General features: G+C 43.2%; 1 protein-coding gene across 7 annotated transcripts in view; it reads left to right on the top strand.

Annotated features, from left to right (window-relative positions):
• Nucleotides 1-16,387, top strand: part of PUM1 (pumilio RNA binding family member 1) — an 80,681-nt gene that overhangs the window by 22,602 nt on the left and 41,692 nt on the right. For 5 of the 7 annotated variants that reach the window (XM_068417604.1, XM_068417603.1, XM_068417602.1 and 2 more), the window contains exons 4-7: nucleotides 7,727-7,835; nucleotides 10,479-10,657; nucleotides 12,722-12,888; nucleotides 13,872-14,142. In XM_068417604.1, the coding sequence (XP_068273705.1) occupies nucleotides 7,727-7,835; nucleotides 10,479-10,657; nucleotides 12,722-12,888; nucleotides 13,872-14,142 (726 nt within the window). The remainder of the gene's footprint in view (nucleotides 1-7,726; nucleotides 7,836-10,478; nucleotides 10,658-12,721; nucleotides 12,889-13,871; nucleotides 14,143-16,387) is intronic. The other 2 variants (XM_068417605.1, XM_068417600.1) reach the window with 1 other exon arrangement.

Raw genomic sequence — 16,387 nt, 5'->3', positions numbered from 1 at the left:
AGAATGGCACTTCAGAAGGCGCTGGTCGGGTTTGTTGCTTTAGCACATAGAGCAGAACACGTGGCCACGCTGCTTGTGCTGTCTTAGAATCAGAGAATCGTTTTGGTTGGGAAGGACCTTTAAGATCGTTGAGTCCAACCGTTAACCCACCACTGCCAAGGCCACCACTAACCCATGTCCCTCAGCACCACATCTACACGGCTTTTAAATCCCTCCAGGGATGGGGACTCCACCACTGCCCTGGGCAGCCTGTGCCAGTGCTTGACAACCCTTTCAGGGAAGAAATTGTTCCTGATCTCCAATCTAAACCTCCCCTGGCACAACTTAAAGCCATTTGCTCTCATCCTATCTCTTGTTGCCTGGGAGAAGAGACCAACATCTTCGATCACACAGCAGTGATATTTATCTGAGGCTTAACATGAGCTATGCAAGTTCTCCTCCTTTTCTGACCTTCAAGACAGGGGAGCTGGGTATCTGCTTTTCTTCACTTAAATCTCTTTTATTTGTAGCTTTGCAACATGGAATATTGGTGCAGTGTCTTTCTGGGGTAATGAACAGTGCACAGAGACTGCGAGGTGGTGGTTGTCTTTGTCACCAGTGCGTTACATGCATTTTAAACTGCGGCAACGTTCTTGATTTGGTAGTAGGTTATGCTGTGGGATAAGCCTGCGTCGAGAATAAAAGAGCAGCTGGGTGAGTTGCTAGCTGTAACTTAATCCAGGAGGGTGGGAGGAGGATGGGAACAGAAAGACTTTAGGCAACTGGTTGGTACTTAACTTCAAAAGTGGAAGGAATTGGACCAAAAATTTTGTAGTACGAATATCAAGGGTAACAGTGAATCTCAGCCTACACTTGAAAAGAAACACTGGTAAGAAATATTTTCCACTTCATTTGACGAGCGTTTAATTACTGCTCTCCACTGCTGTCCCCTGCAGGTTTTAGTGCTGGAGTCTAGTGTAGGTCTGACTCTGGCCAGACAGTGAAATTGCTACAACCCCCATGGTTTGTTGTAGCAGAGATCTTAAACATCAAAGGCTGAAGGGACAGGTGGTTCACCATGTCCATGTTTATGTCCCCTTGATGCAACTGGTTAGGTCCTAGGTGAGCCCCTGCCTCTCCAGTGACCCGTGCTTTTTTTTTTTAAAGCAGAGTGGTTGGGACACTGGGCCTAGACATTCTCGTATCTGGTTTAAAAAAAAAAAAAAAACAAACCAAAAACCAAGCAAAAAAAACCCCCCAAAACACTAAAATCCCCCACATGACTCAGCTTTCCCTGCTAGTGGTGTCTTTACTGTCTTCTCATAAATTTATGATTCATTGGCAGCTGGGCTGGGGAGTATTGAGAGTTTTGAATAATGTTTCTGTTCAGTTTTTTGTGTTTTCCCCTTTCAATTCATCTAGTACTAGCAGCACTAGAAATGGCAGGATTGAAGCCGTGTTTGTGAAGCGTGATGGTGCCAGAGCAGCTACTCTGGCACGTCGGGATGGCTCAGTGCAGGCTCCGAGAGCACCAGAACTGGGGCAGGAGCTGAGCAGGGACGCACCAGGGGATGGGTGAATGGCCGTTGGCCGCTGCGGGGTTGGTGAAATGCAGTTAGACCGCTGAACAGCGTGCCACCCTGGCGAGGTGGAGGTTTGTGTATTTATTTATTTAACCTTCCCCACTATATTCCCAATTTTATGATTCTGCCTTTTTTTTGTGCTATCAGACCCTCCTGCGAGCCGGTTTAACTCCCTGAGCTGGCAGAAAACTGCCTGTTCTGTGGGCCAGGAGAGCAAAAGCCGCCCTTGCTATACAGCTGCCGGTGGCACCCCAGCTCGGATTGCTTGCTGTGTGCTCAGCCTCCCTGTCTTGTTTGGTTTTTTAGATGGCAACATTTTTTTCAGGGTAGATAACATCTTAGTGTTTGTAAACCTGCAGTGCTGCCCAAATGTGACTTGTAAGTACACGCTCTGCCTTCTCCTACCTGTTGCTGCAAATAAACTGAGTCCTCCAACCGCACAGATGGCTTCTTTTATCTTAATATTTGCCTTGTCTGAAGGGGATCAGTTTACTTAATTTGTCTAATTCGTAATCCCATCTCAGTGGGATCTGTGTGCACAGGCTCTGTACTTGCTGGTTGTAGAATTGCTTTTGTTGATGTGTAAGTCGTCCCGTACCCTCCTCCCCGCTCAAATTGAATATTGGCCTAACTGTGTAAGTCCTCTGTAAGAGGGCTTAGGAGGATTATTCTCATACTAGATAGGGTCAATTTTAATAAAAACTGGGGAACAAATAAACTAGTCTGGTTCTAAACTGCTGCATGTTCTTTTTTAATTTCCAACCTGAAGAACTAGATGATATTCACTTAAAATAATTTTGTTTGTTTCTTTGTTTTTTCCCCATTGCAACTGACAACTTTCCATGAGGAAAATTTGTTGTCTTTCAGCCTCCTGCATAATTCAGGGCAGATGATTGCTGCTTGCTAAACGTCTAGTTTTGGTTGGAGCAGTACTTGACAGAACAAGGACCCCCATTGCTGTCTGTTAATATTGTCTTTTGGTTTTTGCCCTCCCCAAGATCTGTAAATACATCCGGAATCTGTATGTAAAATAAACATTATATTCTCTTTCTTTCTGCTTATGGTACACAGTTGGAAACTTTATTCTTCTGGGGAGAAAAAAGATTAAACTATAGAGTTGTAGTTGTGCAATAAGGGTGTGTGTGTGCACAAGATAGTATCAGAATTTTTTCTAATCCTTGTCTGTGATTCACTGCAAAACTGTAAGAAGGTGTTTGGGTGCAGTTCTTCAGGCTCTTGTTGGTAAGTGGATGTGTTTTGTCCCTTAAGAAGAGGGGTAGAGAGAGGGTAGGCGAAACAGTAAAGGGCTAAATTAGTCTCAAGTCACTCTCCAGCTGGGAGAAATGGTCTTGCTACCTTTTGTGATAGCGACCCAGTTTGTATGGTCAGGAAAATGGGAGTATTTATTTAAATGAGCAACCAGAATGCAAATAAAAGCTTGCTCTGTATATTCCACTTTATCACACAGCTTGTTGCTGTGGTTCATAACCACATGTACATATGAAGTGTTCATTTTCCTTATCTTTCAGGTAGGAGCATACGCCTGGTTTATGCAGCTGTATACAAAGTGTGTCTGAACCTGGTGCCTCGTGTCTGTGGATGTCCCTTTCCACATCTTTAGAGTATAATTTTGCTATAATTGAGATTTGAAAGTGTCTCGTGAGGCACAGCATGCCAGTGTTGGCAACACTGGTTTAAGGTATTCTTGGTCTTGCAGCGGCCAGGGAGTGCTTGCGGGTGTGTTGCAAACATCTTCCCTTGCCTCCTCCAGCCCTCTCAGCAGCCACATTTGCAGGCTGCTCTTTGCAAGGGCTCTGGCCAATGTGCATCATGGACCTGCAACAGATTGCAAAGAGGGCTTGGAGGGGGGCACGTGCTCTGGCGCCTGGGACACGCCGGGGGAAATACCTTTGTCCGGTAATATTGTCGAGCATGGCCTTACTCCAATGAATTCTGCTGGAGCTGCTGGTTTGGAAATGTCTTGTAAATTTTGAAATGGTGGAAATAAAAAATCTCATTTTGTTGCCACTGTATGTATCGCATGAGAAAGCGAGTACCTCAAAGCATTAATACCAAGAAGGGAGATTGAACTTCATTAGCTGCAGCAGACTTCCTCAGGAGAAGCAACTACTGAACCTTTACGTGTGTCTGCTTCAGATTTTAGGATTACTTTAAAAACGTTGAGATTTGCCGTGACTGTACTTACCAGGCAGCTGCTGGACGCTCTGTTGCCCTTTTCTGTGCTGGTTTGCAGATGCAGATTTCCTCTTAGGTTTGCATTATACTTGATTTTTTTGCTTAAGTTCCATTTTGCCTTTTACCCTAAAGTAGAAATAGATTTCATAAGTCTAGAATTCATTATTGCTTTCTTGTGTATATCAGGAAAACTTATTAACATTTTGGAAACTCGAGAGCTTATGAAAGGAGTTTAATTTTCTTGTGAACTAGAGATGGCTCTTTCCTTGAAAAGAAAATATTCTGCTCACTTCTTTCCTGTCTCCTTCTTCAAGCCCATGCCCCTTCTCATGCTTGGTTTGAGGTGTGACTGCAGAACACATTGTGTCCTTCTACACTGTAAGGTATTGTCAAAGGAGTGTTTAGTTGCAGCTAAAATTTTGTTTTAACGGTCCTTATCTCTTTCTTCTTCAAAATTCCTTGAAATGGAATGAGGAGGAGAGTAGCTATTTTTGCTGGGGTGGCAGCAGCAGGAGTCAAAAAGCTGCATTTTAAGAAACATAGGAATGAGAGGAGCTTAAAAAAATTGGAACACACCTGATGCATGTTTATGTTCATAAATACTGGAGAGCACCGACTTGGCTTTCACCTCCTTAACGTCACCCCACGGGGCAGATGGAGGAACAGGTTAGTCTGTGGGCTTTGCAAGGAGTTTTGCTGATGGGAGTCACTTGTCCTTACAGTTGTCTTGAGTTATTTTTGGCTTACATAAAAGGGGAGTGCGGTGCAAGCTCCCCTGCTTTTATCGTTCAGTTGAGAGAATCGTGTTTACGATTGTGATAAATCCTAAAGTCACCGACACATTTCGAAGAAGTGAGTGACGTGGTGATATCTCGTGGTGTTTCTTGGGCTGGTTGGAGAGAAGGAGCAACTGGGGAAAACACTGTTTTCTACTCAGTGATTTGAGAGTTAAAAGAACAAGTTGAGTCTTGTTCTCTCTGTAGGAAAAAGACAATAAAAGCCCAGAGGTAACTTAGAGCTTGGATTAAAATGCTTTCTTTACATTTTAACCTTTTTGAGAGGTTTAGGTGGAAATGACTTGCTGCTGCTGAAACTAGAATGGGATACCTTGTAGAGAAAACAGGCAATTAAATGGTCTTGCTTGGACAAACTGTGTGCAAGATGCAGAGTTTGTAGGCATGGATGGTGTGCCAAATATTGAAGAGCTGGAGAAACTGAAGGTTGATGTTTCTGTACTGTACTGAAAAGTTCTGATAGTCAAAGCCAGTGGTTTGGATGGATATTTGATAGTAGGGAAAGGAAGGTTTTTTTCTTGTGCTAAAGGGAGAATTCTTGGACATAAGGAAGAAATTCTTAACAATGATGGTGGTGAGACACTGGAGGAGGTTGCCCGGAGAAGTTGTGGCTGCCCCATCATTGGAAGTGTTCAAGGCCAGGTTGGATCGGGCTTGGAGCAGCCTGAAGGATGCTGAAAAGATGTCTGTGCCCATGGCAGGGGGGGTGGATTAGATGATCGTTGAAGGTCCCTTCCAACCCAAACCATTCTGTGATTCTAGGCTCTGCATCTGTAATCAACACTGTGGATCAGGGCGGGTACAAGTCCTGCGTGTCCCTGACACTTTGTGTACAGCTATTTCACCTGCCCTAGGGACAGCCCCGGTACTGGAGGCCGTCAGTCCAGGTGGGGCTGAAGTGCACATACCTTTGAAGGACTTCGGAGTACTCTGTGTTGTGCTGGGGTGTAGAAGGTGGACAAGCTCATCTCATCCTTAGTTTGAAGACTAATCTGAAGATTTTTGCTTTTGAATTAGCTGGAGGAAGGCTATTGCAAGTGGGAAGAGGGGGTTTGGGTGGGGAAGTAAGTTGTACAAGTGTATACTTTGAGTAAAAGAAAAACTGCAGTTGAATTGAGCAACATTCGTCCGTGAATTAGTTCTGTTCAGCGCTGTGGCAGCAAGCAGCACACACACACGGTGTCTTCAGCCCTGTAGGAGGATCTCAGCTGGTTCAGCCGTGATGACCTCTGTGCTGGAGCTCCTGGTGTGCCTGGCACAAGAGGAGGGTTAGTGGCACACGTCATCCTAAAATTTGACCTGTTCCATGTTAGTTTGAGGTGTTGATTCAACCTCTGTAGGTGAGGATCGCTTTGTTTTACATTCCTGTGTGCTTATACAGACAATATGCAGGTGTGTGCATAAAAGTTTCAGGTCAGCTGGAAAATGCCCCCGCGCCAGCCCTTCCTCAGGGCTTACAGTCAGCAGCAGCGAGCCGAGGAGCTGGGGGCGCGTTTCTGCTGCTGTAAAACTCGCAGGGCTGTGGACAGCCTGAGGTTTGACAGAGAGCCCCTGAAGCGGCAGTGCCTGCCCTCCATCTTGTGCCTCTACGAGGGGTTTTTTTCCCAAAGGGATTGCATTTATTTATTTATCATCCCTTGTAGGCGACTGCCATGTTTAAGTCATGGATTGACCTTATTCTCTGCTGATCTTGGCACGAAAGCAGGATTACTTCTAGTCAACAGCAACTTCGAGTGTTAGTTAAATAGCTGAATGTAATTGCGCTCTTATCTGTGGTGGTTTTTTGGGTTTTCTGTAGTATTTGGAAGGAATTCTACTTTTCAGGTGTGGGGTAAAATGGATGGTGCTTTCATTATAATACCTGTCTTCTGTGTAATCTGTCCAGTTCTCCAAATCTGAACCTTGGGTTTAACCTCATACGTACAGACCTGCTTTGCGATACGTTTCTGAGTAAACAGATCTTCGTTAAATTAAAAAGTAAATGGTGAGCACAACTTTCCTGATTGTCTGTCTTAAACCAGAACTCATTTGTGCTTGCTTCCTCTTCATCCAGCAGCCTGTTTACTCTGTTAGGCTGTAGCCTTAAATTTGCACGTCTGCTGATGGAGTATAGCGTTATCAACGCTCCTAATGTATAGGAGACAGCGACTAATCTGATGATTCTTGTTTGTTCTGTGGTAATTTCAAACAGATGCAAGTACTTGTTAATCTTCCAGTTCCTTTTAGTTTTATTCCAACTTCAGCAGGCAAGGCTCATTTATTTTGTTAATTTGCTCTGAATGCGCCGTTGTTTCCTGCCTGAATTGCATACATCTCATTCAGCCAGAAGATTTAATTCGAAGATTGTATGCTTGACATCTAAGACACTTAAGCAGGGCTCGAAATTCCCCTTGCCATATGTGGATGCCGCGCGGCAGGTGTTTCCTCGGGGAAGCTGCTATATTCAAAATATATCTGCGAAACAGGGCACGCTATCCTGCCATCTTCTGAACTTCAGAGCAATCTTCCTTGGATTCATTCAAGCCAAGGATGACTTTCTGTCTTGTTCTCAGTAAGTTCATAACCTTTTTTCTTTTCATCCTGTAGGAACAACACGTGCGTGGCAGGTGCGGTGGCCCAGAACTGTTCGCTCTTATTAGTGTTTACAAATAACCTTCATAGCATGGAGAGTCCTCAGGAGTCATTAAATAAGCGAGAAGTGAGAGCTCTTGGCACCTCTTGAGCTGTTCTGTCCTTGCCAGCATCAGAACCTCAGTATTTGAAGGCAAGAATTTGTGCTGGAAATGCTGGGTACTTTTAGAGGTATCCTCGCAGCTCAGTGGAAGTCATGATAATGTTCTGATCAGAACAGGGTTTTTCCGCTAATATTTTTCTTGCAAGTAGCTCTCGTGCTGAGAGGGTGGAGAATGTAAATTGTATGTGTGTGCTTACGTGTGTGGGGTTCATAAAGCATTTAAGAATGTAAGAGGATTGCGGAGATTGAATCATTGTCTCAGTTGCTGTATGGCTTCACCCTAGGAATATATAAATATTTTGATTATAAAGCATGTATCAGTTTGTGTTTAATGATTGATTCATGTTTAGAAGGGAGACGCTTATGGTTTCTGTTTGCATTTTATACTTATTTTAATCATGCTTTGTTTTTTGTTTTTTTTTTATTTTTTTTAATTGCAGCAGCTGTTGCCGGGTAAAAAGTTTTGGGAATCTGATGATTCCGGCAAAGATGGACCAAAAGGGATATTTCTGGGAGATCAGTGGAGAGACAGTGCTTGGGGAACATCAGGTAGCTCAATTATTTACTTAATTTAGTTGGGGTTGAATACAGAAATGTGCAACTCGTCTACTCAAAATTGCTGGCCAGTCTGGATGACACAGCTTTGAGAAGATTTTTAAAAACATCTGTTTTACATAATAGAAAACTAACAGAAAACCCCACAGTGCTTTGTGATAGAGTTAAAAGATATCCATAGTTATAAAAAGATTGTCTATTGTCAATGTGTGTACCCTTATGTTTATCTGCTTAAAAATTTTAGATTGCCATAAAAACTTCAATTTAAACTTTCTGGTATATTTTCTGCCTTGGGATGAATTACTTGAAGTTTGAACAAAGAGATGAGAGGACAAGATTAGTTAAAAAAAATAAATAAACACAGTTTTTAAAATACTAAACCAACCAACCAAAACCCAATGACAGTTTAAAAAAGAAAAAAAAAAAAAGTGATGTTTTGAATTAGCAGTGTTAAAGTTTATCTGCCAAGAATTTTGTTCTTGGATCAGAGACTGTCCCTTATTTTGAATTTAAAGGGAGAGTGTTCAAGTTGGTTTTAGTTAAATGGCAAAAAATCACATGCATGTGCTGAATTTGAAATGCTAACCTTTTACTTTGGATTTTCTGTGCTTTCTGTATGTAATGAATGTGCTCCTTAAACACTGCTGAGTATCTCGTGCAGTTGCCAACCTCCAGGGGAGATGCGATTTAGAGCAACTTCACCACTGATTTAGAGCAACGTCACCGTTGGGTGGTGTTTTTTTCTTGCTGAAAATATCCATTATTAGGGTGAATGTAGTGGGATAGTGATAAGAGTGGTTTTTTTATTATTTAAATTTCAAAATGGCTGTGAAAGGGGGCTAAAGCTTCTCAAAATCTGATCAGCTGAATCTTGCAGTCTGGCTGGGTACTGGGGAAATTTTCGGGAGCTGCTGCCTCCAGCTGTCTGACTTGCCTGTCCGTGGTGGATCTCCGTAGCAGCACCTGCATCCAGTCCTCAGCAGCAGTTTGTGTCTGGTTGTATTAATATAAACTGAAGCTGAGGGTGGATTCAAGGGCTGAGCCAGCCTCTGAACAGCAAGAGCTGAGAAGGAGACTTTCTCCCTTGCTGCCTGTGTTGTTGGGCTGGTTACACCCTCCAGACAGGCAGGGTAGACATCTGGGGGAGGTAACCTCCTACGCTGATCATAAATCTCCATGAGTCAAAGCCCTTCGTCTCGTCTCTTCCTTTGTTTATTCTCAATTAATCCTGTGCACCTTACAGCCTTTATTCCTGCACCATGGCCTGCACTGGTGTCTGTGAGTCAGGGAAGTCATAGTTTCCCCTTTTGCTCATCTAAAATGAAGAGAACAGCCATGGTCTGAGCAGTTGCTCAAGCTCACTGCCCCAGAGCAAGGAGCACAACTTGGAGGTGGGGTGTGGAAGTGTCCTTGGCCAGAAGACTACTTGTTCCGTGAACAGTGGAACTAATGAAACCTGGTTTTCTGTAAGATGCCCTTTGCTCCATCCATTTTCCTTCCTGTCTGTGTCCACAGTATGCACTGCAGTCCTCCCATATGGCCTTGGTCCTTCACTCCTCGGCCGTGAAGTTGTAGTTTTAAAGCATTTGAAGCCAGTACCGCTAAAAGAAGCAGTCCTGTCTGATGCAGGCCACCTCCTGGTAGGACAAGTAGTTATGCAGCGGTGCAATGAAACCTGCTGGGGAATTGATCTGGGTTAAAATTAGCTTTTCTCTTTTCTTCGTTAGCTTTATCCCCGAAAAGTCTCCCCAGTCCACTTTGTGGCCACATAGAGGCTTGTGCTGGCTTGAGGGAGAAGGCAGGAGAGCGTAGCTGGGAGCAAAGACAGAATAGAATTACTTCTTCTGACAGCTTATGCCTGCTTTATAAGGAAACTAGAGTATCTATATCATTGCATGTCTCCTCCACCAGCCCCTGGCAACTGCTCTGTCTGCTGCCTGTCGTTACTGACTGGCTGACTGTTGCCAGTCGGAGCAGGCAGGAGCCGAGTGCTTCTTCCCTTCCCTCGCTGGGGATGTAAGGTCACCTTCTGCTGCCCAGCCAGCAGTTTTTGCAGAGCTCGTAAGGACTTGGAGTCATCTCTCCTTAGTCTGTTCTGGTTGGATCAAACCCTCACGCTGCAGGGATGGGGCTGATGCAGGAGAAGGGGGGATGAGGAAGAAGCAATGAAGTTCTCAAACTTTTTCTTGAGGATATAGCAGCTAAGAGAAGCTCTGATTGTGACATGACTATGGCAGTTCACATGACCAAGAAAACAAATGTAGGCTGGTGTAACGGTAGGACGATGTTTTAAATGACAAACCAAGACTGATTGTTTTTTTCACTGTACTAATGCAAGAGTTTTACTAAAACTAAAAACTAGAACTTTGTTTTTTTTTAATTACAACCTTTACTTAGAGACTTAAACTTCTGAAATTTTATTATTTTAGACTTTAAGTGTAGTTGTCGCTTGTAGGTTTACAGGTTCTAGAATTTAAAAAATGAGAAAGCCATCCTGCTTTTTCTGATGGACATCATCAGAGTCAAAAAGTTGGCGCTTCTTAGTACAATTAAGACCCTAGAGAGTACGTATTTAATGACTTGCCTCCTTTGAATAGATGGATCTACTTATAAGAATTACACGTGTTTTTGTTCCAGATCACTCTGTTTCCCAACCAATTATGGTTCAGAGAAGACCTGGTCAGGGGTTTCATGTGAATAGTGAAGTCAACTCAGTGCTTTCACCACGGTCAGAGAGTGGAGGACTTGGAGTTAGCATGGTGGAGTATGTGTTGAGCTCATCTCCTGGAGATTCCTGCCTAAGGAAAGGAGGATTTGTAAGTGTGCCTGATTCTGACATTTGAGTTCCCATTATGTTATTTTCTCCATTTGCTGCTTGGTTTGTTTGTTTGTTAATCCATTCCTGAAGGCAGATGTTTCTTCTTGCTTTTATTTGCTCTTAGTTTAGCTCTCTTTCTTAAAACGGGCTGGCTAGCGGTTTAACCCTTGTTCTTGACTTAGGGGATGCAGTATGGGAGATGGGTGTGAAGGACGTGACCTTCCCTGGTCCTTTGGATAAGCACCTCGGCAGTAACACCCCATCTAAGCTTGTCGTTGGAAAAGGATGCAAATGCACCCGTGGGTTTTGAATGAGCGTGTGGCTGCTTTGTTACTGGCTAAGAACAAAAAGCTCCATGTAATGAGGCTAGAAATGTAACGTAGCTACCAAAGCCACTCCAGCTGGGGATGCTTCCAAGGGCATATTGTGTCCTACGGAGAAATGGCATTAGTTGCTGTGCTTCGTGGGGTGGGGATGGGAGCACAGTCGCTGCTGCCTCCAATCTGAGGATGTGGTGAGGGAGGTGTAATCAATCCCTGTAGTGGGGAAGAAGGGTCTGCATCTCAGCTCTGCCTCCTCGGCCATGTGCTAGATCAGGAATTGTTGAAAAACATAAAAGCGAAGTAGCTTCGTTACTGTCAGCCTGCTGTGCTCATCTCTTCAGGGAGCTGATTTGTGGTTTCCTTTATCCATCCTCTTAGTATTGTCCCTCATTAGTGGGCACCTGATAACCTTGTTGAACCCTGAGCCTAAGAAAGATCATTTTTTTTGAGAAATGAACAAGCAGTGGAAGGAGCCAATTTATCATCCGAATTGGGGCTTAGAGAGGTGTCTGCTCCGCAGCGCTGATGGTCAGGATGCCAGTTCTGAAACGAAGGGTCTCACTGGTGAATATCACATTGTGTGAGTGAGAACTGGGCTCCAAATTTGTGTTTATAACTGGCATTTCCAAGTCTGCTCTTCAATATTAAGAAGACATGATTTTATTTTCTTTAAGAAGCAGCATCAGAAGATGATTGCTCTTAAAACAACCTTTTTTTTTTCTAAATATGAGGGGAAAAACTCCCCTGCTCCAAATAAAGAGAATGGAAAAATTATTTAGTTGATACAGGGTTCAAATGCTCTGTTATGTACAGAGTACTTTTCCCTCAAATGAAGTGGAAGATGGGGTTTGAATGTCTGTCTTTGTGACAGCACCAAAGCTGTCTCTGATAAATATGTTTATATGCCCCTTGCTGTTTTTTATCATAAATTATGTTGTTTTTCCTCTCCCTTTTGTTGTTCAAAACTCTGCCCCTGGCATAATCACCCTTTATTCTTCTCCCAAGTGAAATAAAATGCAGACATTAAGGGCAGGAATGCTGCAGATGTAATACCACTCATAAAATGCTCAACAGAACAGAAATCCTTTTTTTCTCTCTTTTTTTTTTTTTCCCCCTTCCTTTTTCCTCCCCAAAAATGTGCTTTAGGATTATATGAACCAATGATGGAGCTAGTGATTGACTTGAGCGCTCTTAAATGAGCTGTACCTTGGAGTTCACTGTGCAAATCACAGTAAAGCCCCCCCAAAAATGAGGTGATCCTGTTCTGCTCAAATACAGGCACTTGTCCCGTCAATTATTGCATCTTTGACACCGAGACAGTGACTTTTGGAGGGGCACTAATTCATTTTACACCCCTTCAGTACATGCTGTCGTATTTAAAAGCTCCTGAGTTTAATTTTGAAGTGCCTGAGTCCCATCTAGAAAGAGGATTTGGATAAGTATTATTTACAATTATTTTGGGGTGGGATTTTTAGAGCCTATAGAGTCAGACCCGGAATTACTAAATGGAAGAATCTGAATAGATAGATAGAACCTCTCTCGGAAGAGTGAGAACTAATTCCCTTATTTCTTCAATTATGATTATTTTTTTTACTTTTTTACATGTTTATTTGTAAGAACTAATGTTTGCAAGTGACTTACTTTATTGTGATGTGTTTCTTTGATTTGTTACCACCTCGGAATAAAAGTAAAATTGATCTGAAAACTAAGCTTATTAAAATAATGTCTCTTTTGCCTAGGGGCCGAGGGATGCAGAGAATGATGAGAATGACAAAGGGGATAAGAAAAATAAGGGCACATTTGATGGCGATAAATTAGGAGATCTGAAGGAGGAGGGGGATGTGATGGATAAAACAAATGGTTTGCCTGTGCAGAATGGAATCGATGCAGATGTCAAAGACTTCAGGTACGTGCACCATTAGTTAATGATTAATCAGCGTCACACTTAACGTTTTTTGAGAGAGTTTCCATGCTGTAGTGACAAAGCTTTTGATTCATTGAAGCAGTGTCATAAGGACATGATAATGTGCACAGGGAAGCACTGTGAGAAGGTGGAGGAGAACATCTGCTAGCTCTCATCTGTGCAGACCTAGTCCTGTACATTGTAATCTTGTTTTATTTTCACACCTGCTTTTAATGAATTTGTGTGGGATTCCTATGGAAATACCTACTGAAGACGTTGACTCTGCTTATATACTAGCCTAAATTACAGTCAGGGTTTTGGACTTGTTCCTTGGAGCTCTCAAGACGTTAAAGCCTTCTGAAGTTGTGGCTATTGATGCAATCAATGCACGTGTATTTCTTGCTAGCTTACCTGCTTGCTGCACCTCGTGTTGACACATAGGAAGACTGTAAAAGCAAAACAAGTGTGCTCTGAGGCTCATACTGGTGGTTCTTGCATTGAGATGAACCATTTCCCACTTGAGTCCAGTGCTTCTGTTGGTCATTAGGAAACCATGGCAGCTACTTTAGCAAGGTTGCAAGTGAGATACAGTGCCAGAGCGTTACATGGTTAATAATTACCGAAGAGCTTGATGAAAAAATAACTTTGGCGTTTCTGAAATCCTGTCTTGTTATGGCTGACTCTGCTTGATTGAGGAGAAAAAAGAAACTGAATTTTTGTACACTTGTAGTGTAACAGGTCTTTGAGGCAGTGGGACTGGGGGTTTTGTGGGTGGTTTTCTTGTTTGTTTTTTTTAAATACAGAAATTGTTCTGTTTAGAATTCATTTAGGGAACTCTTTCAGACTCTCTTTTTTTTTTACCTCCTTAATCACAACATCTACAAGCAGTTCTGATGAGTACTAGTGTCTGTTGCTGTTAATCAATGCTGTGTGACATAGCATTAAGTGGACATGCTTAGTGACAAGTATCTTTTCTTTCTGTGTAGCCGTACACCTGGTAATTGCCAGAACTCTGCTAGTGAAGTAGATCTTCTGGGTCCAAACCAGAATGGATCAGAGGGCTTAGCCCAGCTGGCAAGTACTAATGGTGCCAAGCCAGTGGAGGACTTCTCCAACATCGAGTCCCAGAGTGTCCCTCTGGATCCCATGGAGCACGTTGGCATGGAGCCTCTTCAGTTTGATTATTCTGGCACTCAAGTACCTGTGGACTCGGCTGCAGCCACCGTGGGGCTCTTCGATTACAATTCCCAACAGCAGGTAAAGTGTTGGCCATTGGTCCTACCCTACCGCTCCAGTTCCTCCAGGAGAGTCAGCATGGGGTTAGCCTGAGCTCAGGCTCTTGTCTTGGGGAGAGGGAAGGAGAAAGACTTGGAATGGTTTCATCATCTCTATGCCATCTGTAGAGTGCTGCATGTGTCCTCCTAGGGAGCTCGAGCCAGGAGATCTACTTACTTAACATGTCCACCTGAACAGCAGTCTTAAAGACCTGTAATAAAGAGCAGTTATCAACAGCACGTTTCTGTGTATTAATCATTTTTAGCTTGAGTAAGTTTGCATTGGAGAAGAGTTGTAAATTAGTAAAAACTGCTAAACAACAAAAAATACCCCCACACCCCACCCTCAAGCCCTTAAAGTGACTTAAAGCTCAAGCGACCGTTCGGGCTCGGTGTTGCAGCCCTGCTTTGGGATCTCTGCAGCACTCAACTGGAGCAGACTGAAGGAATAATGAGTTTAAACTGGCTTGCTCGTACTTGAGCGTGGTTTAAAATCTGAGGTCAGAGTCCAGAACTACAAAACTTTATCTCAGCCCGGAAAGTTTGTTTGACCTTTTCTCCCACGCAAGCGGCCCGAGCTTCTCATCCCGGACAAGTAACGCAAGCCCTTGCTTTGCTGTTGGCTTCTCTTGAATGCTGGGCCTAGATCCAACGATCGACTCGTAATGCACTCCTGTTCCTTCTAGTTTGGGTAATGATTGTAAACTTTTATTGCCTTCCTCTTGTAACTGTGATATCCCTCAAAGAAGAATAAAATCCTTTGTTGTAGCTGATTGTGAGAGTATATCACTAGCCCTGGGTTTCCTGAAGTATCTGATCTTTTTTAGCAAAATCCCCACTCCGTGGTGAGGAAAAGCCCTTGTCAAGTCTGTGCTAAAGGCCCACCTTCAGAGTTATCATAGTCTTAAAAGCAATGTAAATATCTACGTCACAGCTTAATCAGTTGTTTTATTATATAGCATACTTGGGAGGTTAATGATGGAAAATTTTTTTAATGATTAAACTAAATAGCTGCTGTATAGTTGAAAAAGGAAAAAGAAAAAAAGCTACTTTCAAGTCTTTGTCTCACTCTGGTGTAGGGCCTTGAATGCAAGAATTACTTTCAGACAACGAAACATGTATTTTTTTAAAACGGTATGTTAGAGCTGAATGAGTGAGCTGCTTTGTAAAGAACCGTTACATATGGGAAAATAACTGCAGGAATGTGAAGCCTGTAATTTGCATTTTGCTAGTGTTTTCTATTTACATTAAGGCTCATTTACAAGTTCAAGTAGTTTCTATTTCTTTCTTCCAGCCGTTAAAAAATAGGATTTAAAATTGGGCACGTCTTGCGCCCAGCCAGTGGGAATAAAAACTCTTGAAGTGAGGCTGACCTGGAAATCGTGCTGATTTCAGCAGGGATGCAGTACGGCTTTCTGCCTCTGCCTGGCCCTGTAGACAGGTCTGGGTTTGTTTTTTTTTTTTCTTTGTATAAAGTGGATGGGTAATCTCCACGTAGAGCTGATGTCATCTCCGTGTAATCATGCTTAAAACTCCTGCTGGCTTGCCTGTGAAGCTGCAGGTCTCTCTTGTCTATGTGAACTGTGAATTCTGGGGGGGGAGCAGGAGGTCCTGGTGCTGTGAGCGCAGCTGCCTGCCCACCCAGTCGCTCTGGCGTGCTCAGCTCCCACCCAGGTCACGCAGAGAATAAGCAGGCCAGGCTGTTTAAGAAGGATTGTTATTTTAAAGTTTGTTGCAACAGCTCCTTACACCTACAGTAAATGCAGACGGCAGGCTTGTGTAAGCCTAACTGCTGTGTTGAAGATAAGGGTTCATTCTTCTGCCAGATGTGACCTCTCGGGGCACGGTTGTGTAAACGCAATGTATCTTGGCTCAGAGTCGTACTCATTTTCTTAATATATGATATCCAGCAGCCACTGGTACTTGGTGTTCGCTGTCTGCCAGTATGAAAGAAATCTGTCTTTTGGCAGTCTAGTCTTCCCCATTCAGTTGTCAGAAGGAAATATGTCCTGAACGAAAGGATCTCGTCTGTAAATGTCTTTCTCGGTCCGTTGGGAAGCGTCATACACTTTGAAGGGATTACAAGCAAGTACAGCTAAAAGCAATATTAAGAAGGGAAGGTCTTAACCACGTGTAATCTGATTAGAGATGTCAGATGTTTATATTGCAGAAGAAACTGGCTTACAGAAATCTAATCATGCCGTGTTCCCATAACTGTATAATACAGA

The sequence above is a fragment of the Nyctibius grandis genome, chromosome 24 (genome assembly GCF_013368605.1).
Source record: "Nyctibius grandis isolate bNycGra1 chromosome 24, bNycGra1.pri, whole genome shotgun sequence".
Classification (NCBI taxonomy): domain Eukaryota; kingdom Metazoa; phylum Chordata; class Aves; order Nyctibiiformes; family Nyctibiidae; genus Nyctibius; species Nyctibius grandis.
The sequence above is the reverse complement of the archived record's forward strand: the minus strand, read 5'-3'. Positions and strand labels throughout refer to the sequence as shown.